Raw genomic sequence first — 23,654 nt, forward strand, 5'->3', positions numbered from 1 at the left:
ATCATCCAACAATAATAAGGCAAAGGATATGGAAGAAACAATTCACTAGGGAGAAACCAAAATGGTAAGAAATACCTAAAGAAAAGTTTACATCACTAGTAGCTTGCATCTAGGTAACAATAAGCTATCTACTTAGTCCCATCAGACTGGAAATACATTCTAAGAGCCAGCAATTACTTTCCTGGGCATGCAGCCCACAGAAATAAAAGACCAAAATGTGGAGCTCTACATTCAGTCTCATTTGTAAAAAACAAAAACAAGTCCTCATTAAGAGGGGAATGAATTAAAAAAAAATTTGTGGGCCCATCATATCGTAAGATATGATGTAAACTTAAAAAGAAGAATTTGCAATCGTACCATTTGACTTAGGGGAATTTCTATGGCATTCTGTTGATTGAGAAGTGTATGACACTGAAAAGCTTATATAATTTGGTTTCCATTATTGTTAAATAAGTAATGACGCATTCTTGAAAATGTATGAGTGTGCATGGAAAAAAAGATACAAAAGGATACCTACTAGGTTTTTAGCACTCTGAAGGTAGGAGGTATGAAGGAGGAGATCAGCAAAAGAGAAAAAAAAGAGAAGACTGCAATACCCTTCCCTCTCATATCTATGACTTGATACAATTTATAACTTAAAAAATTAGTATTATATTTATTTATGTACTATATATGTGTTTATTTACTTTTATATGTATGTATACATATGTGCCCAAGTCAACTGGCTGGGGAAAAAAAAGAAATGAACATAAATAATGGTTTTCAAAAATATGCTAATGCTACATTGAATTTATACTGTCGTTTTCTCTCAAAGAATTCTTTTTTTTTTTTTTTTTTTTACAAAATCTGATTTATTTTCTCTCTTCCATGCTGGGAACACAGATTTTAAAACATATAACATCCAAGAACAGAATAACTCTTTTTTTTTTTTTAACAGAGGAAAATTTATGCGTCGAACCTGGACTGGTCACTTATGATAATATACATGCTACAATTCCATTCTCCCCAATCATTCCTTCACCCTCTCCCACAGAGTCCCAAAGACTGTTCTAAATGCCTATGTCTCTTTTGCAGTCTCTTATACAGGTTTCAGGTTTCCATCTTTCTAAATTCCATATATATGCGTTAATATACAGTATTGATGTTCTTCTTTCTGGCTTACTTCACTCTGTATAATTGGCTCCAATTTCATCCACCTCATTAAAACTGATTCAAATGCATTCTATTTGATGGCTGAGAAATACTCCATTGTGTATATGTACCAAAGCTTTCTTATCCATTCATCTGCAGATGGACATCTAGGTTGCTTCCATGTCCTGGCTATTATAAACAGTGCTGCAATGAACATTGGAGTACATGTGTCTCTTTCAATTCTGGTTTCCTCGGTGTGTATGCCCAGGAGTGCGATCGCTGGATCATATGGCAGTTGTATTTCCAGTTTTCTGAGGAATCTCCACACTGTTCTCCATAGTGGCTGTACTAGTTTGCATTCCCACCAACAGTGTAAGAGGGTTCCCTTCTCTCCACACCCTCTCCAGCATTTATTGCATGTAGACTTTTGGATAGCAGCCATTCTGACTGGTGTGAAATGGTATCTCATTGTGGTTTTGATTTGCATTTCTCTGATGATGAGGGATGTTGAGCATTTTTTCATGTGTTTGTTAGCCATCTTTATGTCTTCTTTGGAGAAATGTCTGTTTAGTTCTTTGGCCCATTTTTTGATTGGGTCACTTAGTTTTCTGGAATTGAGCTGCAGGAGCTGCTTGTATAATTTGGAGATTAATCCTTTATCAGTTGCTTCATTTGCTATTATTTTCTCCCATTCTGAAGGCTGTCTTTTCACCTTGCTTAGAGTTTCCTTTGCTGTGCAGAAGCTTTTGATTTTAATTAGGTCCCATTTGTTTATTTTTGCTTTTATTTCCAATATTCTGGGAGGTGGGTCTTGGAGGATCCTGCTGTGATTTATGTCGGAGAGTGTTTTGCATACGTTCTTCTCTAGGAGTTTTATAGTTTCTGGTCTTACATTTAGATCTTTAATCCATTTTGAGTTTATTTTGGTGTATGGTGTTAGGAAGTGTTCTAGTTTCATTCTTTTACAAGTGGCTGACCAGTTTTCCCAGCACCACTTGTTAAAGAGACTGTCTTTTCTCCATTTTATATTCTTGCCTCCTTTGTCGAAGATAAGGTGTCCATAGGAGCGTGGGTTTATCTCTGGGCTTTCTATTTTGTTCCATTGATCTATATTTCTGTCTTTATGCCAGTACCATACTGTCTTGATGACTGTGGCTTTGTAATAGAGCCTGAAATAAGTTTTTAAAAAGTTCTTAAAGTTAATGATGAGGACAAGTATATGAACAACTCAAAAGGGAAAGCTAAAAGTGATTGACTAACATATAAATATGTAGTTCAAGAAAGTAAATTAAAATGGGATGCCACTTTTCCCCATTAGATTGGCAAAGATGAAAAGATACCTAGTTATGTATTGCTGAATATATTGAGAACACTCAAAAGTTAGTAATTGGTACAACCTTCTAGAGAGTAGTTTGGCAGTATTGAAAGTGTAACTTCTTTACCATGTTTCCCTAGAAGATAGAGTGTTCACCCCATTGCTCTACATTATGAAAACATGGAAACAATCTAAATATCTAAGAAGATATTAACTGTAATATCATAGATATGTGCCACAGTCTACCATGTAGTCATTAAAAGTGTTGGTGTAGATTTGTATCAATTTTTTGATTTGTGTTTATTGAAAAAGGGCTATGTTCATAGTGTATTATATTTAAAAAGGGAGTTATAGAATAGCATACACTGGATAATTCTGTTACATAATTATATGAAAGTACATTCACACATATCCTCATAGGAAAAAAGCTGGAAAGATATACTGTAATGTTAATAATAATGATCTCCAAGTTGAGAAATTTAATAAATAATTTTCTTTTTTTTCCCTGGTGTTTCTATATTGTACATATAATCAAGAACTAAAAACAGTTTTAGGCTTAAAAAAGTTACTTAAAAATGCCAGTGCTGAGTGGGGATGGTGATTATATTCGTGGTTTAATTTTCTTCCTGAGAAATTTGATAACGTATCTCCTTATTTATATCAATAATAAGTGAAATAACTGGGTATGGTATGTTGTATGTTTTTGTTTTTTAATAGAAATGTGAAAAAAAACTTCATCCACGAAAACTTCAGGATACTTTTGAAACAGGCAAGTCATTTTTATTTTTTTTTAAAATTTCTTCCAGTTGGGATTCAGCTCGGTTTTGAAGTAAACTTGATTTAAGTAGTGTGTAATGAACTGTGATAGATAAGCTGAAAGAGTTGCACATGATCTGTAGAGAGTTCATATATGCGGTCAAGTTCTGTAAATAGGAAACTGGCTAAAAATAAAAATAAATTTATTTTAACGATCAAGATGAAATTATTTGCCCTTTCAGTGTACTGTTACTTTATAGTGAATGTCAGGCGTTGATGCTGTGTGTGAATATTGTAAGTAAATAAATAGTTGCTTATTGGTTAGATGGTGAGTAGACCCAAGTAATAGTGAGGAGACCACCCTCACACATATGTGAGGGGAGAGCTCACTTCAGAAGGGCACCGTTTCCCCCTCATTGGAGGTAATGACCCATTTGTTAAGGTGGTACCAAGGATAGTCTTCACTAAGATGACGTTTGGTCTCCATCCTTAGTTATGGATGAGTTATTAGAAAAGGAGGTGTGTGATTTAATTTGAAAAGTAGCAGTGAGGAATGCAGAAAGCTCTTTGTAAATTCTGATTTGATAGGTGTCATTTGGAAGTACAGTAGGCTATTTTTTCTTAGGTGCTATTTTGTGTGGTATGAAATTCCCCATGCAGTAGATAAGCATTTATTCACCATCTAGATTTAAGGCTTTCATCTAGAAAGCTCCTTAGTAATTGAGAAGCATTATAATCGTACTCTCTTCTTTGCATTACTGTTTATGATTTAAGCAAGATGGAAGCTATTTAAAACAGAGATGCTTTAACCCTGTTTTGGGAAATTAAGGTTGTCCTCCTAGTAGGACTTCTCTGGCCACCGTAGGTGGTGTGGACATGATAGGCTGATAGTTGAATTACTATAACTTCAGAAACCAATTATTTCACAACATCTTTAAAAAGCCATATGTTTAGGAACATTAAAGAAGGCGTACTATAATGTATACCCCACTCAGTTGGGCACGGTACACAAATTTTGAGTTGTCTTGGGAAGGAAATATAAAAGGAGTTACCCTCTTGGGAAACCTCACATCAGACTTATTTCTACCTCAGCCTCTCGCTGTCTATTCCCAAATCCTGCTCTCCTCATCAGGGTCCTGTTCTACTTAGGCGGGAGTGGGGGCAGGGGCAAACCCTGAGAAGTTGGAGTTTTGCTGCACAGTGACTTTGAAAATCTGGATTTTTCTTTAGGTTGATTTATTCTCTGAAGATGTGGTAACCTTCAGCTTTATTTTTCTAGAATTGGAATCTGTACAAATCTTATATTGTAATTATAATCTTTATAGTGTTTACATTTTGATCAAGAAGCTACCATGTTGACAAAATATAAATATAGGTGGTGAATAAATATAAATAAATATAGGTGGTATGCCCATTTTTGAAAGCAGGTGAATATTAATGATCTTAAAGGCAGATTAAGATCTTGAATGTTTATGTGGAATAAGAATAGATTGGAAATTCACTTTGAATATCAGTTTAGGGAAAGGAAAATATTTTGGTGGTTCTACCTAGGTTAGATTTAGAGTGTGGGGATGAATATATACTGCATGTGAATTCCTTCATAACAAAAGGTGAAGGGCAGGATTTGATTTCTTAACTGAGCTTATTTGTTTTGCTTTCTAAGCAGATGCTGTGTATGACTCACCTTACTCCGGTGAAGACCAGTTGCTCGAACATGCCGAGGGCCAGTCTGTGGCATGTAACGGACACTGCAAGTTCCCCTTTTCATCCCGAGCTTTTTTGAGTTTCAAGTTTGACCATAATGCTATAATGAAAATCTTGGACCTTTGATAGCAGCAAATGTGGAAGTCCCCAAATCAGAGACTTGTTGCATTTGAGTGGGTGTCTCTTTGAGCCTTACCTTTCTCAGGTGTTTTAAAGAAATGCAGGGAGACGATGATGTTTCTGAAGAGATGTTCTCTGTGTAGAAGAGAGAGTAGAAAGAAACATGAATTTGCACTGTAAATGTGGTTATAACTTTTTATACACATGTACCTTTTCAGTGTTTGGCTAATGAGTTTAGGTTGCTTTTTATGAGGGCATTTTTTTCTGTGATTGTGGTTTTTATCTTGTATTCTGGTCACAGAAACAGTGTCTCAGTCATCATTAAGTAGCCAGGATAATGGGAATGCACCATCTTCCCACTACAGTGATTGTGATAATAGTTTCCTTATACTGAAAATTTTAAAAGAAACTTAAAATACACAATTATTAAATGCATACAGGACCCGAAATGTCACAGAAGTCAAGATTGCAGGTCATCTGCTTTGGTGGCATTTTGCACATTTCTTTGCTTCTAACCGCTTAAGTTCTCTTACCGTCCTTGCTAGGAGTTTTGTGGAAAGGTTTTACTTCGAGTCAGAATCTGCTATATAATGTTCATGTTCAAAGTGAACTCATGGCACTTCGTTAAAGGACGAAGTCCTCAGCCTGGAGAGGAAATGAGCTGGTGGTGGAGAGCTGCGGCTCTAGCTTTGAGTTGTGCTGTGTGCTTTCAGTGGACCTGGGAGGTTGCGGGGAGAACACAGCAGGGGGAGAACACGGGGCCGGGACCCCGAGAATGCGCTGTCACAGCTGCAGCATCGCACCGCCAGCCCCTTGGGATTGTATGATTTTGTTCTTGTGCAACTTGATTCTGTGTGACAGCTCTGTAAATATGTGTGGAATACTGACATTACTAGGTTTCACATTGCATGTCAGTGTTGATCTCTGGAAACTGATGCTATGTTAGGTTCCCATTTGCAGCAGTAGCAGAGACTGACACACTTGGTAGCATACTGAAGCCTCTGGACGATGGAGTGAAAAGGGAAGGGTGTGCAGTTTACCCAAGTACTGATAAAGCATCGCACGAGGGGAGGAGCAGAACACGGAAGCAACACGCGTGATTCACTCGTAGGAATGTATTTTGCTCCTTTAGGATTCTTAAATCCAAATAAGGATGGCAGTGCTCATTTAGAGAAGGAGTTTAGCTATGTAAAGCTATGGACAATCACCAGGGCTTTAAGGGGGCGTTAGTGTTTGGGCTGCTTCTGACCTCATTGAAGGTGTTTCTTTGGGGGTGGGGGGAGAGTGTAAGCATATGCGTGCATACGCGTCTGTCATATGGGTTTTAAAAATCTATTTTACATGTGGTATCCACAAAATATATCTCTGCTTGTAAATTTTATTGTGGAAATTTTGATTCTGTATAGATAGTCTATTTAATAGGGTTTCTATTTAACCCTGTGGGACTTTGAAAAGAAGTGCTATTGTAAGGAGTTCACTTGCTATTTCTTTGCTTTAGATTTTCAGTGACTTGATTTTAAAGGAGAAAGTCTATTTATTAATAAAAGTGTCACCCTCTTGGTGCTAAGCAGGATAATTCAGTTATAGCAGTGTGTTAGAATTAGGTTATCCACTGCCCTGCATCTTTTAATGTGACAAATTGGTGAATCCTTCTGTGACCTTTTAAGAATGCATTGTAAGATTGCTTTGGAAGCTCTTAACTGTTCCTTCTAAGAACACAGCAGCTTGCTTGGGTCTCCTTGAGCCATATTTATAGTTGGTCCCAGCATTCCAGATTTCTGTTCTTAATGGAGTGAAAACTTAGTTTGTCTGGCACGTGAGTCATTTTCACTCATTTACTGCCGTCTGGAAACCATTTAATTTTTCGTGATTTTGAATTGTTTTTTTCTGTTTAATTGAGTGCTTTGGTCAGTGTTTCTGGTGCCTCGAGTTGGAATTTTCAGCTCTCGACAACTGAAGCAGAAGAGATTTGTTACCAGAAATATGGGCTCTGACGGCGTTGAGACTTTTCAAGAACCAACAGATTATCTCTTTTCGATTATGGTAGATTGACTGGTTAAATATTGCTATTGGGCTGCTTCATTTAATGCACTGTGGATGGGACAAAATAAGGGTATTGTTGGGATGGTAATTTTGGTATTGAGGCTTTTAGCTGTCTTAGCAATTTGAGATTTAAAAAATGTTAAAAGATGAGTTAAAATTTATGTGTGTGATGTGACTTAACTATGCAGAAAATGTATAAGTTGGATGTACCTATTTTATGTACGTCTGCTATACTTCTTCCCTTGAACCTGTGTATTAGATTCTCAGTGTTCAGGTTACCTTGAAAAGGGCCATGCTTAGCACAGAACTAGATTTCTTGATTGAGGAATTTTAGCATGGTTTGAAGAGATCAAGTGATAAGGGAGTGTGCTGAACATGCAATACTTTACTTGTGTGTGCTGCATTTTAAGAAGCTAGATGAGAATAGCAGTTGTGTTGGTTTCAATTACAGATTATGTCTTTGAGAGAAATAGGTCTTTTGAATCCACTTTTTCAGTATTCTTAGTTCCAAGGTTCAGTGTACTGTGAATCTTTTTATTTTTTTAAATTTCCTAGGTGCTTTTATGTATAACTGTAATGATTTGTAAGATGTTCAATGAATTGTTTTTTACTTAACCATTACAGTCTAGAAGATAGGGTATGGTTTATATGCTTCTGCACGTTTTTGTTCAGAACTAGCAAATGAATGGTTTTAAGATTTCAAAGTGGTGTTCTCCTGAGACATGAGTGTTTGGAGACATCTGAGAACCTACTGGAGCTTTTGGAGCGTGGGTGAAATTTGGTTGAAGATGTTTGAAAGTGAAGTTGGATTTTCATGGTTATGAAAAGGTGAGTTTCATATGCTGTAAAGGAATGGTGGTCACTGCTCGCTGCTTTGAACTTGGATTATTTTTCCATTAAGTATCAGTTAGTAAGTACAAATGAAGATGTATAGCAATATTAATTTTATGCTATGAGATTGGGTTGGTATTGTCTTTTAAGTCTTTAGTGATTTGTGTGTTAATATAAAAATACTCAAGTCTAAGTGAATGGCATCCTTCCATAAGGAGGATTAAATTCTTCTATAAAACTTAACACATTGTGGTAGTCTTAGAAAATTTCAGGTCTGAGTGCATGTATGCATTAAAAAAAATTAAAAACATTTCATTACCTTTTCCCTTACTTTTTTTTTTGGTTTGTTTCCAACAGTTAACTTGAACAGTAAGGAGCAAAGTCAGTTAAAAAATTAGACTTTTGGCAGAGTTATTTTTCTTATTATGGTAATATCTCTTGGCTTTTTGTCTTTATTTTTGTACCAGTGGCCCTCTTGAGCTACCAGCTCAGAGATTTTTGTTTTGATTGACATCTATTGTGTCTTTGTATTCTCTGAGGCAGTACAGTATTTTCTTTGCATATTAATCATAGTTAAAAAGTCAGATTCTTTAACATTTTTTGATTGAAGAAAAATTAGGTGTTACCTAGCAATTTTGAATTAGGTATTTTCTAGCCTGGGGAAGGGGCTTGCGTGTATTCCTGTAACGTTAAAGACAAACAAGACAAACTCACTCTGTCTGAAGGTATCGATCTACTTTATGTAAGTACCTGTCTCTAGGTAAATGGTGTTAGTAAAGTAAGTTTTGTTAAACTTTATTCTTGGTAGTTGCGTGAAGCCTTGAGTTCCTCATTTTGTACTAGACTTTAAAATCAGTTTGTACAATTGCTGAAAATTGTAAAAATGAGATTATGATGGGCTTTCTCAGCATCTTTTTCTTCTTAGCATTGAGTTGTTTTTGAAGTTTGTGCACCTCTGTCTTGAAGAAGGCAGATTACAAATGGACAGTATAGGCTCTGTCTCATGCTTTTGAAGCAAGTTCTGGATATCAGTTTCAAAAAATATGATAGGTTTATTATTATAGGGTAAAAAGTGCTCCGAAGGAAGAAGATAGCTATAGTTACTGGGCATGGAAAACGGAAGGCAGAGATTTTAGAAGATAAAATCAGTTCTCAAGTGCTGTATGATGCATGAGACCAGAAATGTAACCATTGCCTAGCCCAAGCAGAGTCTCATGTGTGGTCATTACCAAGCATTTTCTGGCTCGGGGTTTAATTTTTCTCTAAGTATGGTTGCCAAAGGGCCCAGAAAATCTGAAGGGGTTTTTCTCACTTTAATAGTCAGTGTCTGAGACTCTGGTCCTTCCCCTGGTGACGCTGCTTTAGGACTCCAGCCACACTGCAGGGCTGACACACTGCTTTCTTCCAGGGACACAGCATGGAGCACGCCCAGCCACCCTCGGCCGTGCGCCACAGTCGCTGCTCATGGTGACCCACGGGACAGAAAGTACATTTGCCCAGACGGGGGTCCTTCCCACCTAGTTTCCCGTGACAGTGTTTATTACTGAAATGGTGGTCTGTGAGTAGGGAGCAGAGTAAAGCTGCCTCCCCTGCCTGGGAGTGGACGTGAAGGGATGGCTTCCACCAGTTTTGTTGCTCAGACTTTATCATAAAAGTGCAGAGAAGTGTAAATAAAAAACTATGATGAAGTATTCACGTTTTATCTTTAGAAAATGTTCATAACTGACTCTTTAATCTGGGTTCCTTAGGAAATCACCAGCAGAGAAATCCTGTCTGTCTTGGGTCTCCTGTGGTTGGTAGCGGGGGTGGTCGTGGCACGGTGGCAGCTTGGCAGCACAGTCTGCGAGGCAGTGGCCTTGCCAGGGTGCTCATGAGGCTCTGTCGCTGCTGGTCAGGCGTCTTCTGGGGAAAGGGATGGGTGCAGAGGGCAGTGCCTGTGTGTTCTATTTCACGTGGACCCTCATGTTAGCCTTTACTCCACTCGTCCAGCGGAAGAAGAAGGCTCTGAACATCCACTTGCTGCTTGTTTGGTGTTTGGGTCTTGTGGTGATTGGCCTCTATCTGGTGAGTGTTCTTTGAAGACCTGTTGTTCCTGAATCCTTAAAGAGGCCGTTGAGTCTGTCCCTTTGTGTCATTTTCTTCTTTCTGTAACAATTTCTTTTTTCTTTGTGATGCATCTGTATCGTCAGTCTGCCACTGTGGGAATTTATAGGTAATAATTGCATCTTAAATTTGACCCTTGGGCCATGAGCAGTTAGGAGGGGCTGTGGACACCTGGACTTGTTTATTTTAGTTTCATAGCTGTTAAATTGGTTTGGGAACAAAGGAAACTTCTGTGTAGTTCTAGGGCAAACTAAGCAGTGTTCTGGTCTTTGACAGGTCTTAGTTAACATCCTTAAGTTGTGGACTTTTTGAGGTAAGATGTAACCTTTTCATTTAATGTGCTTATAATTCATTGAATCTGACGTTCTAAAACAGTCTATAGCTATGGTGTGGAACATTTGGGGCACAAATCATCACTTAGTCATTTCTCACACTTGATGGGATTAGCTCAATCTTTGTCAAGTGATTGCTTAGTATGTTTTTTGTGGTATTTAGGAATTGACTGGGTGACAGGAAATGAAAGCACAATCGGTTGTTATTGAAATTGAGAAAGGTGGTAACCACTCCTCAGAAGTTTGGCTCGTTCGATGTTTTAATGCCTTTGCAACACATGATTAGCAATGGACTTGGGCTCTCCATGTCTTACACATACGGTATGCACTGACACAAAAGCACAGAAACATACCTGCAGAGTTTCTTTGTGCATTTTGCTACTGTCCCAGGGCACTGCTGTTTCTGCTGGTCATTTTAGGTTTGTGTTTGGATCTTACCTTTTAATTTCAAATGCAAGAGCCCAAAGAACTGATTCTTTTACTTTTTTGTTCATTTTATTTCAAATTTAGGACAGTAGACAGCTAACCTGACTCCCGTTGTATAAACATTGTTGTTCAGTCACTCAGTCGTGTCTGACTCTTTGTGACCCCATGGACTGCAGCACACCAGGCTTCCCTGTCCTTCACCATCTCTCAGAGTTTGCTGTTGTCTGAGTCAGTGATATTTTTTTTTTCAGTAAGAGGGAAGGAGAATGAACTATTTTGCATATACATATATTTGTGTGTATATATATACACACACACAATATACATTTTTTTCCTAATTGTTTTTAAAGTTTGCTTATTAGCTTATACTTAAAAATTCATGTTTGCTGAGTATTGATTCACACAACTCTTTTTTTTTTTTTAATTTTACCTGTTGATGTCATTGAAAATTTAAGAGTCTTCTTTCAGAATAAAATGATGAATCAAATGAAATTATGGTTCATGTATTAACTAAATTAAGTGACCATCAGAATTAGTTTGGATGGGAAAGGGAATAAGACTTGATTTCTTCATGTTCCCCGTCTAGTTCCAAAACAAGATTTGAAGTGTTTTTGGTGCTGTGGAGACTAGGTAATGTTCATGGATGATATGGAGTCTTCAAACAGTTCCCTTGGGAGTCGGTTTTAGCCTGAAAAAGGTGAAGGTATTTATGCTAAGTTATGTTAAACAAATTGGAAGCTACAAAATTTCGTAGAAAAAAATTGATGAAACATTTAATTTTTACCTTAATTAAAACTGTTTTTATTACTTTAGCTTCTAGGGCATTTTACTGTTTAGGCAGGCTGTGCAGGTAAACCATTGGAGTAATTCTGTTAGTAATAATGAAGTTCTTGGTGCTTTGGTTTGATTAACTGTCAAACGTTTAGGAAAAGCAGAAAGGAACCCAAACACTGCTGGTGCACCTTGTAGTGTTACTTTCTGACCGAGGAGTAGTTTTCTTCTTTTCCCTCAGTTTCAGTGAAAGGATAAGGGCTGATTTTCATTTACCTTGAGTGTGTCTATCGTAAGTAAAGGCTTTTCAGTGACTCATGTTTATGAATCAGCAGTGTAAACGTTTGCAGGATTACTGCACTTTCATAGTCGACTGGACATGCCAGCTGTGCTCTCCACTGGGAAAACTAATGAAGCCCTCTGTCTTTACACCTGTGCTCTTCTGAAAGCTTCCAATGTAAATAACACCAGTTGAGACGCGAGAAACCTTGTATCTTAAAAAATGCAGTTTGAATGATGGAAGTTTTCCTGTAATGTATTTTAAAACATTTTTACAGTTGATTGTTCAAATATTGGCTTTCTGTAAAAACAGTATGTTAAATTTAAAGCCTTTGTAGTGCAATATCAATAAATTTTGCCTGCTTGGGCAGTTTTAATTACTACCTTAACCTGGCTTCTGCTACTGATACTTGTAGGTTGCAAGTTGCTAATATTTCGGCTGCATCTCTTTGGACCAATAAAAAATGACAGATGTGAGATAAAGGTATGTTTATATGATAGGAAGAACTATTAAAAGGTAGAATGTCTCTGCAAAAAATGAAAGTAACTGGTATGTATTTTTCATCTCAACTTATGGTTTGGTTGTTGACTTTCAAAGCAAGGTTATATTGTGAGTTAAATATATAAAATCCAACATTTCTTAAACTTGTATTAGAGTCAGGTTTTCTGAATGTAATGCCTTCCAGTCCTTGGACCACAGGGTCAAAGAAATACCATTCTTCTCTGCTAAAGACCTCAGATATATGATGGCAGTTTTTAAAAAAAATTTTAAGACAGGACTTCCCTGTTGTGCAGGGGGTGCAGATTTCATCTCTGGTCAGGGGTGTTCTGCATGCTGCAGCCAGAAGAAATACAAGAGGAACGTTATCAAGCTGTGTCATACTCTTACTGTCAAAGGTGCTTTGCTTTGATGATGAGAACTGGCATCTGACAGACACCGTGTGGAGCTGCTCACCACCCTTCTTTATCGTCACGGGGACCTTCCAGCTCACAGTTAGATTTCCTCTTTCAGTCATTTTGTAAAAAGGAAAAGATCTAGATCCTTCGGTAGATAACTAACTAACTCCCTATTCAATCCAAATTTGGAAAGGTGGCCCATAGTGACAGATGGTGATGATTTCTTTGGCTCTTGGCCGTCTTGACCAATACAGTCTGTCTAGTTTCCCGCTTTGATGAGAGCTCTCGATGTAACTACCGAACCTGTGATGTTTGACATTAAATGTTAGTATTGCAGAAGGAGAGTCATACCCTTCAATGAATACAGGTAAAAAGCACATTATGGAATTAGAAATATTTATTCAGAATATAAGAATGTTTGTAAAATATTATAAATGTCTCTGTATAAATAAATGCAGTTTTTATTTAAAAAACAATTCTATTATCAAATAACACAAAGCTATTTTACAGCAGCTAAAACTAAAGGCATCTGGAAACATTTAAAGCATACAAGTGAAGAATCTGAAAAATTACAGGGTATGGTACAGTGTTAAGTGTCCACCTTAAAGTGAGATTTTAATACAGTAGAACAATACTGACAAACGCAGACTTGATCACATGTGCTTCAGTAACTGACAGTACATTCAAGCGGCGTAAAAGCACATTTTCAAATAATAGGAAACTAAAATCACATGCAAAGTCAGTCAGCCTTGACAGTGTCTAAAAACTGATGAGAAGTAGAAAAGTGAACACGTCTCATCCTCTTTGCATTGGGTTCAAACAGAAGCAGGTAACATTGGGGCTCCCATTCACCTGGCTGTCCATGGCACTGTGAGTGAGTACCACAGACAGAACGCTTTCCACATGGATTCGATTGGCAGAATGGTGCAGAAGTGAATGGCAGAGCCAGAATGCATAAGCAGGTCAGGACTGTGAGGGCATTTTGTCTCCAGCTTGCTGTGTGCTGCTGAGCTGATGTTTCAGATGCTTTAGTGGATGAGTGATTTTTGTACCAACCTTGACTGGGCCAAGGGTGTGATTATCCAGGAGCAGTTGCTGTTACTGGGATGGAAGGATTTCGTGGTCACATGCAACATCTCACTCAGATGCAGTGTGAGAGTTTATGCAGTGTAACCCTTACCAAAAATAGTTGTCTATATGCAAATGTATCTTTCTCTGCATAAGAATTAGGAGAACAAGAATGTGTGAACAGCTGCTATTCAACTTGTATCCTTTTCCAGTTCCTTAATATTTTAACAGGCATTGAGTGCTCACATTAATTGATAATTTTGGTGCCAGTTCTGGGAAATTACCATATGGCAGCCTAAGGCATTCATTTACTCGTGAATACAAACTTCAGAAAGTTAACTTCAGGTATGAGAAACAGGAACTTAGAAGGTGACAAGTTCAGTGCTAACTGCAGTCTGGCCTGTGTGAACATGAGATCTGAGTTAACTGGAATAGGATTTGCGTAGACTTAAGTAAGAAGACATATTTGTGTTTTGTAACAAGTGATGCCTCTACAGAGTAGTGCCCAGTCAGCCTCAGTGAAAGGTTATAATAGTATCTTTGCTGTCAAATAGATGATTCCATTGGAGACATAGAAAAATAATTGTTACGTGATTTTTTTCAGAATTTTTTCATAGTGTTACCAAGCGGCCCCTTGGTGCAGAAAAAATAATGTTTCTCATGCTTCTTTCCTTCCCACAGAATCTTTGGCAACCCTATGGGATGCATCCTAATTAAATTCAGTTCAGAAATTGCAGTCATCAGAATTCGGTCCCCTTTTGACCTCTAAAAACTGTCTAATTAAAAGCTGTTTGCTGTACTTAGAAATAGGTGCGGCTGTAAACTTAGGAAACATGATCTTTTTACTTTATACTTTCATGGATGAGACACATTTCCAGCTCTGCATTTGCAAATAATTTATGGAAAAAGCTTACGACTTTAAATTAGTAGTCATTAATAATACAAGTGGGTGACTTCTATAGCCTTTACTTCACTCAGAACACAAGCATGGAACCCCCAACTCCTGAGAGCTTTAAGATATTTAATAGAATTTAAAAATAATTGCAGGATAATTTCTGTGGGCCATAGGGGGCATGAGGCATTTTTTCCCTTAAAATAGTAATCTGTATGCAGGTGGGAATTAGGCCACTTACCGGTGATTTCAAGATTTTCTTAGTGGACTCTTTGCTGTCCTCATCCTAAAAAGAAAGTCTCCTCGGCTCTAACACACAACTGCCTCCCAGAGTAGGAGAGTGTCCAGTTCTTTGGGGTCCCTGTAAAGCTTGGCTGCAGAGGCTCAGAGGAAGACTTCCTAAGTTACACATCACCTCACAAGAGAATTAACCAACTATGTTTTAACTGGCACTTAGTTGTTTTGTTTTTTTTTTTAATTCTGGCATGCCAGCAGATGGGTGTGACTACACAACAGTTAATTACCTGCATGGGCAATGATAAAATATCTGTGAGGTAGGGCGAGCATGAGAAATCCCAACAGTCTGATTGCTTAAGATACAATCGTAAGTAACTTTTGGTATCATCTCAAAAGGGGGTCTTACCGCCTGCCAGCCCATGGCAGTTTAGGTAGCTGGTGCACGAGGGGTTTGGCAAAACATCAGATCCATTTGGTCGGCGCACGTGTTGATGGCACTACAGCTCCAGGCAGAAGTCTCTCTTACTTGAGATTCTGCTTCAGTGTAGTAGTGGGAAATTATACTCCAGTGGAACTAGGAAATGGGTTTTTTCTTCTCATGCCCATTTCTCTTAAGAGCCAGAGATTGAACTCTGAACAGCGAAGGTGACTGCCCAAAAGGGGTTAACCATTGAGGAAACTGGATTCAAACAGTTAAAAATGAAAGTCTGAACATTTCTAATGGCTTAGAAATGGTTAGAACATTTCTAACGGCTTATTATCAAGTTAGATAATAAGGATCATTGTTACGTCTGATGGAGATGTTAATATAAACGTGCTCCTATTTAGAAAGAAGAATTCAGGTTGTAAAAGAAAATGATCCAGGCACCTGCAATCATTTATTTAATCAATGCGATTTTAGTAAGCCTTGCAATTAGCATAATAACCAAGTGCCTGTCAGTTCACCTTCAACAAGAGTCTTGGGGAGTATGTGAAGAATACAAGGAAAGGTAATCAACTATTTAATAGCTTTTATTCTACACATTTATAAAAGTTAACAGTTTTGCCAGGGAAAGTGTTCACCCAACCAGTATGATGTGGAAATACAAACTCAAAATGAGCTAAGTAGGATCAGTAATGCTGGGGCTCATAACGTAGGAGCTGAGACTTCCCAGGTCTGGGATGGGTTCCATGACTCTAGAAGAGCAGGCTCTGCTTTCCCTTAGAGCGAGAATGGTAGGCAGCGGCCTTGCGCCGGCACCCTTGGCAGTGGTGGTGAGAAAGAGCCTTCCATCTCTGCGACGCCTGTCCCCCGCCCTGCATGACCTGGTTTGCTTCAGGAACATGTTTCCCCTGGGCAAGTTGGAAAGATGGGGAAAACCATGATTTCATCTGCTACACTTTTTTCTAAAAACACACTTTTGGGTCATTACATTTTCCTTGTCATGAAACTATCCAAAGAGTAAAAACTGACTTATTGTCACAAGAACGAAGTTTACTTATCTATAACAGAACCAGAAGCCGGTGGGGGCCTTTGCGGTGACCACAGCACCTGAGAGCTGGGCCTGAGGCCAGCTGATGATGACTGTTTGAAGGTGGGGCGGCCTCGCTGCTGGCCTGAGATAGGACGGCGTGTCCTTGGGGATGGACGTGCTCTGCCTTTGCAGACGGTGGCTGGGGTGACCTTCCCCATCAGACTGAAGGCTGCGGAATCTGTGTCCTGCCTCTGAGAACAGCTCACTGACACCGAGACGTGAATGCAGTGATCTGGTCGTAAGCAGATCTTTGAACTGCAGCGTTGGGCATCTTTCTTCTAAGTGACTTGGGGTGGGTCTTCAGGAAGAATGGCAAGTGGTCCTTTAAAATGTTATGTCAGCCTAGGGTGGTGACAACTGGAAAACTGCAGCGGGGAACAGCACAGCAGGAAAGGGGTGCAGAGGTGCTTTTCAATTGGCAGACCTTCCTGAAAGAATTCAGGTGCTTTGGTCCTGCCCAGTCCTGTCACCATTTTGGTAGAACTGACACCCGTGGAATCACCATCTGCCACCCATTGCCATGTTTCTGGGGGCCAAGAGGAGGCCGCCTCAGCTTCGCCTCGCCCTCTGCCCTTTGGAACAGCAGGGGCGCGCTCCTGGTGCCACAGTAGCAGTCTCAAATAGGTGGATCAGCTGCAGAGCATTTCCCTCGAGAGAGGCAGGTCTGAAGCCATCAGTATGTTCAGGTCGGGGAGCTTTGATTCATGGAGAACAGCAATTCTGCGGTGCCCAAGTCAGGAAAGCATTAATGCGCCTCTGCTCCTGACAGTTTAGGTCCCTGACACGGATCAACAGGACTCTCTCAGCTGTAGTAAGGCGGCACTGGGACAGGGAGATTCCCGTCTAAAGAGCCTTCCGTGCCCGTACCTGCTGCCAGTGTGAGGTCAAGGAGGTCTTCCTCCTGCCATTCAGAGCTGGTCAGACCCAACTGCTCTACCTGTAGCCTCAACATACCTGGGACTGAAAGGAGCACCTACGTGCCGTCCGCCTGTGATCAGCCTCCCGGAACACCTCTGAGTGACAGCCGCCTCCTAAAGAGTTGATACCTGGGACTTGAAAACCAAAGCCTGGTTGCAGGAAATGAAGCAGCAGTTCTTCTAGATGCTGAGCACTGTCCCCTCTGCCCACCCCCCCACCCCCATTAGTTTTCCCCAGAAGGAGAAAGGAGAAATGTGGGATGCCCGAGGAAAGGCTGCAAAGACTGGAAAATCAAATAGATGATGCCTGGATTATGCCACGGATACAGAAAACGTGGACTGCTGGAAGTAGCCGGAGGCCCTGCAGAGCCAGTGCGCGGGGCAGGAGTGCCCATGCCGCCTGCAGCCCAGGAAGGGAGGGCAGGACCCTTGGGGTCAGTCTGCACCGCCTCACCGGGGCCACCTGCCCTGAGGCTGAGGCCAGGGCGCCTCCCTGCCAAGGGTGCCAGCCCACCTGCCAACCTTCCCTCTCCTTCTCCCGACAGGTCCTGTCCTCTGAAGCCCCCTCCTCAGTGACTGCTAGACTCTAGCTTCCACGGACAGAACCGTGGAGCTCAGGTGCTGACTACAGTGACGTTTCGTTGGTGTGAGGTCTGGAGTTCTCCTCCTCCAGCAGAGCTATTCTTTGCTTGAGCATCCTCACTTGGGTCTCGTGTCTCTCCACCATGGCCATCATCTGAGACTCCAACTTCTTCAGTTTGTTTTGATGCTTCTTCTTTGCTTTCTCATAGGCAGCCACCAGGTTGCTATGTGGGCACAGAAGGAAATGAGAACAGAGGCTTATCTTAAGTAGCACCGAGACACACACACACACTGTGCTGTCTACTGGGTGGCCTGGTCCGGTAAGTACCACTCTGAAAGAAGAGGCCACTGGGCCTCCTAAGTAAGAATTTGAAATCAGGTGGTTAGTGTTTCAGCACTTGGGCTCTCCTGGTGGCTCAGTGGCAAAGAATCCACCTGCCAGTGCAGGAGACACAAGTTCAATCCCTGGGTTGGGGAGATACCCTGGAGAAGGAAATGGCTACCCACCCCAGTTTTCTTGCCTTGGAAATCCCATGGACAGAGGAGCCTGGTGGGCTGCAGTCCATGAGGCCGAAAATGTCTGACACGACTTAGCAACTAAATAAAAAGGGTCGCAGCACTCGTGGTCAATCATGTCTTGACTTAACCACAGTTAATTTAGCCTGACTGCTAGAGGCTTGTCACTAATATTAAGAGGGGTTTAAAACCAACAATACAAACTAACCACATCCAAAATAGAAGTGGTAGCTGAATTTAAAAAATCTGTCATGGAAATACAAGTAGTAGGTCTGTTGCTGTTCTGTGGCTGCTTACAGTCTGTTGCAACACTGCAATCTTAAGTCACCTGCATAGCTTGCGGACAGACAGGCCCCAGTGGCTGTCCTCGGTGCTGTGGCTAATGGACTCGGAGCTCACAGGCCGTGAACTAATGCTGCCAGGTCTCTGGGGGATGAGGGCAGGGGCTGAGCCCAGAGCTAGGTAAGTGTGCGTACCCTGTTCTGTGCTTAGTTGTGTCTGACTCTGCCACCCCAGGGACCCACCAGCCTCCTCTTGTCCTTATGGATTTTCTAGGCAAGAACACTGGAATGGTAGCTGTTCCCTTCTTCAGCGGATCTTACTGACCCCAGGAATTTAACCTGGATCTCCTGCATTGCAGGCAGAGTCTTTACCAGCTGAGCTATCACAGAGGCCCCCCGCCCCCCACCCTCTCTGGTCCAGAACAGCTCCACCTCCCTTCTGTATACTGTCAGGTCCTCAAAGCCCAGGACTCCCAAAGCCTTCTGAAGGGAAGTGTGAGGTCCTTTATTTCTATGTGAAGCTGGGTTTTCTTAGAATGTTTCAAAACAACACACTGCACTGCACGTGGAAGCAGATGGGAGAATCCAGCTGTCTTCTATTAAAGCAGACATTAAAAACATTTGCAAAATTGTAAAAACAGTGCCCCTTTTCTAATTACTTTCTGGAAAACTGTGATTTTTAAAATAAATGTCATTTGTGTTACATGTAGTGAGTTGGGTTTTTTTTTTTCCTGGTAAATGAATAAAACCTTAAAAACCTCATTTGAGAAACTAATAGACAAATTTTATTGATAAGTTAATTTGAAAGAACAAAACTTTGAGGTTCTCTTTTTTGCTGTTGTTTTCTAGTGTAAGTGCCATGAGCCTGAAAGTTTTGAGGCTCCCATCTCAGAGCACTGTTTCCTGAAGTACTCCATGTGATTCTTGAATACTGCTCAAATAAAACGTTCTGTAGCCAGTCTTGTTTGGAAAATGCTGTCTTAAACCTAGGCTGAGTTTTGTTTTTAATTGTATGACTTCTCAGAACCTCTCCTGTATGAAGGGCTAAGAGGGGCCCACAGTCGGCTGCATCTGCCGGATTTAAAGAGCATTGCTCAGGTTTCTGTGGAACACGGGGAGGTGAAGCCCTAGGGAGGAGTGCGCTCCAAGGAGGCAGCTGAGGACACACCAGTTTCCACAGTCAGTTCCCAGCAATTATGGTGCATAAGTCCAAGAACCACTTGGATTATAGACAGTGAGGTTGTACCTGTTGGCTCGCTTTAGGTCATTAACAAACTCTGCCGATTGCTGGTGTCGGATTTCACTGCTCTTTGTGAGTCTTTCCAAGGCACTGACCAACTCTTGAACTCTGGCCTTTAACTTCTTCTCTCTGTATCAAGGAGAGACGAAGGACGCCATTTAGTAATGGAGACGATGGATCGGGCTGCTGCCCTGACGGGGGCAGAGTGGAGCACCACTTAGCTGGCCCAGTCCAAGGCCGGAGTCCTGAGCAAAGGGGAGAGGGCACAGGAGCCCAGCACCTGGCTACTGTGTTCCTGAAGGCTGGGCTCGGCTCTTTTTAATGATAGAGACCTTTAGAGATGTGTGTGTTGCAAAGGAACAATACAGGAAGTTGTTTCTCATCTTCCAGGTGGGGAGACAAGCTCCTGGAGAAGTTCTTCTGGGCAGACCCGAACCAGCGGGCCAGCAGAGCACAGCCTGCCCACAGAACCCGGGCCTGTGCTTAGGCCCTTTTCTAAGCTGCTTAGCATCTCCTGAACCACTGGGGGCTCGAGAGCACACAGCTGGTCTGGGTACTACCTGGGCCAGGTCCCCACTCAGTGAAACCAGCATGAGCCTGCCTTGCAAAAGAGAAAAAGGTGGTTCTCAGTGCAAGTCCTTGATCACATTTTCCACATTTAAAAAGGATGGAAATTATACCTGCACTTTCATTCGACTCCCCCTACTCCTTGGCTTCAAGTCTGGTGGGTTTTTATTACTACAGTGACCCGAGCTAACTGACTTGGGAGGTTTGGGGTGTCCCGTCGGGTTATTGCCTTCCTCTCCCTCCTGTGAGAGGTGGACACAGGCATGGGGCTGGGACTGACTGCCGTCCTCTTCCCGAGGACCCCGTCTGGCACAGTGTCACTCTGCACAGCACGCTCGGCACAGATCAGCACAGGCTGCGTGATCGGTTCAGCAAGCTCCCCACTGGCACGTAGGCTCCAGGGTGGCAAGGACCTTATTTGGCTTGTTCCGCAGTGTACCCCCAATGCCATGCCTGAGAGACAGTTTCACAGCGGAAACAGTGAAAACAAATCACTGAAGGTATGTGGTACTTTGGAGCCTATCAGGTAACAGGATTTATGGAAGAAAAACTCAGGTGTATGAGGAATGTAGATGAGCACAGTGAGTCTGGAAGGCAGTTTGGCCGCATCTAGCAAAATAAAAAATGAACACCTCCCTTGACTAAGCAACTTCTAGTCCAAGGTAAGGTACAGCGGCTGCACTTGGCTGGAGTGGCTGTGAAGAGATTTTCCACGACCAAGGTAAGAGAAACCCAAATAAGACGGTAGGTATTGGGAGGGGGCATCAGAGGGCAGACACACTGAAATCATAATCACAGGAAACTAGCCGATCTGATCACATGGACCACAGCCGAATGTGGTCCACTGGAGAAGGGAATGGCAAACCACTTCAGTATACTTGCCTTGAGAACCCCATGAACAGTATCAAAGGGCAAAATGACAGGATACTGAATGAGGAATTCCCCAGGTCGGTAGGTGCCCAGTATGCTACTGGAGCTCAGTGGAGAAATAACTCTAGAAGGAATAAAGGGATGGAGCAAAAGCAAAACCAAAACCCAGTTGTGGATGTGACCAGTGATAGAAGCAAGGTCCGGTGCTGTAAACAGCAATATTGCATAGGAACCTGGAATGTTAGGTCCATGAATCAAGGCAAATTGGAAGTGGTCAAACAGGAGATGGCAAGAGTGAACGTCGACATTCTAGGAATCAGTGAACTAAAATGGACTGGAATGGGTGAATTTAACTCGGATGACCATTATGTCTACTACTGTGGGCAGGAATCCCTTAGAAGAAATGGAGTAGCCATCATGGTCAACAAAAGAGTCCGAAATGCAGTACTTGGATGCAATCTTAAAAATGACAGAATGATTTCTGTTCGTTTCCAAGGCAAACCATTCAATATTACAGTAATCCAGGCCTATGCCCCAACCAGTAACGCTGAAGAAGCTGAAGTTGAACGGTTCTATGAAGACCTACAAGACCTTTTAGAACTAACACCCAAAAAAGATGTCCTTTTCATTATAGGGGACTGGAATGCAAAAGTAGGAAGTCAAGAAACACCTGGAGTAACTGGCAAATTTGGCCTTGGAGCACGGAATGAAGCAGGGCAAAGGCTAATAGCGTTTTGTCAAGAGAATGCACTGGTCATAGCAAACACCCTCTTCCAACAACACAAGAGAAGACTCTACACATGGACATCACCAGATGGTCAATACCGAAATCAGATTGATTATATTCTTTGCAACCAAAGATGGAGAAGCTGTATACAGTTAGCGAAAACAAGACCAGGAGCTGACACTGTGGCTCAGATCATGAACTCCTTATTGCGAAATTCAGACTTAAATTGAAGAAAGTAGGGAAAACCACTAGACCATTCAGATATGACCTCAATCAAATCCCTTATGATTATACAGTGGAAGTGAGAAATAGATTTAAGGGACTAGATCTGATAGATAGAGTGCCTGATGAACTCTGGACGGAGGTTCGTGACATTGTACAGGACACAGGGACCAAGACAATCCCCATGGAAAAGAAATGCAAAAGAGCGAAATGGCTGTCTAAGGAGGCCTTACAAATAGCTGTGAAAAGAAGAGAGGCAAAAAGCAACGGAGAAAAGGAAAGATATAAGCATCTGAATATATAAAGATATAAGCATCTGAACGCATCTGAATGCAGAGTTCCAAAGAAGAGCAAGGAGAGATAAGAAAGACTTCCTCAGTGATCAATGCAAAGAAATAGAGAAAAACAACAGAATAGGAAAAACAAGAGACCTCTTCAAGAAAATTAGAGATTCCAAGGGAACATTTCATGCAAAGATGGGCTCGATAAAGGACAGAAATGGTATGGACCTAACAGAAGCAGAAGATATTAAGAAGAGGTGGCAGGAATACACAGAAGAACTGTACAAAAAAGATCTTCACGACCAAGATAGTCACGATAACATGATCACTGACCTAGAGCCAGACATCTTGGAATGTGAAGTCAAGTGGGCCTTGGAAAGCATCACTACAAACAAAGCTAGTGGAGGTGATGGAATTCCAGTTGAGCTATTTCAAGTCTTGAAAGATGATGCTGTGAAAGTGCTGCACTCAATATGCCAGCAGATTTGGAAAACTCAGCAGTGGCCACAGGACTGGAAGAGGTCAGTCTTCATTCCAATCCCAAAGAAAAGCAATGCCAAAGAATGCTCAAACTACCGCACAATTGCACTCATCTCACACGCTAGTAAAGTCATGCTCAAAATTCTCCAAGGCAGGCTTCAGCAGTATGTAAACCGTGAACTCCCAGATGTTCAAGCAGGTTTTAGAAAAGGCAGAGGCACCAGAGATCAAGTTGCCAACATCCGCTGGATCATGGAGAAAGCAAGAGAGTTCCAGAAAAACATCTATTTCTGCTTCATTGACTATGCCAAAGCCTTTGACTGTGTGGATCACAATAAACTGTGGAACATTCTGAAAGAGATGGGAATCCCAGACCACTTGACCTGCCTCTTGAGAAACCTGTATGTAGGTCAGGAAGCAACAGTTAGAACTGGACATGGAACAACAGACTGGTTCCAAATAGGAAAAGGTGTACGTCAAGGTTGTATTTTGTCACCTTGCTTATTTAACTTATATGCAGGGTACATCATGAGGAACGCTGGGCTGGAAGAA

The 23,654-nt window shown here is 41.2% G+C and overlaps 2 protein-coding genes across 4 annotated transcripts in view; one reads left to right on the plus strand and one right to left on the minus strand.

Moving 5' to 3' along the window:
• Positions 1-12,200, plus strand: part of DCP2 (decapping mRNA 2) — a 58,780-nt gene extending 46,580 nt beyond the window's left edge. For both annotated transcript variants that reach the window (XM_088840142.1, XM_088840143.1), the window contains exons 10-11: positions 3,164-3,215; positions 4,869-12,200. In XM_088840142.1, coding sequence (XP_088696268.1) covers positions 3,164-3,215; positions 4,869-5,032 — 216 coding nt within the window. In that variant the 3' untranslated portion in view covers positions 5,033-12,200. The remainder of the gene's footprint in view (positions 1-3,163; positions 3,216-4,868) is intronic.
• A 1,697-nt stretch (positions 12,201-13,897) lies between these two features.
• The window catches only part of MCC (MCC regulator of Wnt signaling pathway), a 323,312-nt gene continuing 313,555 nt past the window's right edge, over positions 13,898-23,654 (minus strand). For both annotated transcript variants that reach the window (XM_055435515.2, XM_055435516.2), the window contains 2 exons: positions 19,962-20,084; positions 13,898-18,142 (listed from right to left, as the gene is read on the minus strand). In XM_055435515.2, coding sequence (XP_055291490.1) covers positions 17,962-18,142; positions 19,962-20,084 — 304 coding nt within the window. In that variant the 3' untranslated portion in view covers positions 13,898-17,961. The remainder of the gene's footprint in view (positions 18,143-19,961; positions 20,085-23,654) is intronic.

This window comes from Moschus berezovskii, chromosome 9, assembly GCF_049115385.1.
Source record: "Moschus berezovskii isolate FMDL1 chromosome 9, NW_MosBer_1.0, whole genome shotgun sequence".
Classification (NCBI taxonomy): Eukaryota; Metazoa; Chordata; class Mammalia; order Artiodactyla; family Moschidae; genus Moschus; species Moschus berezovskii.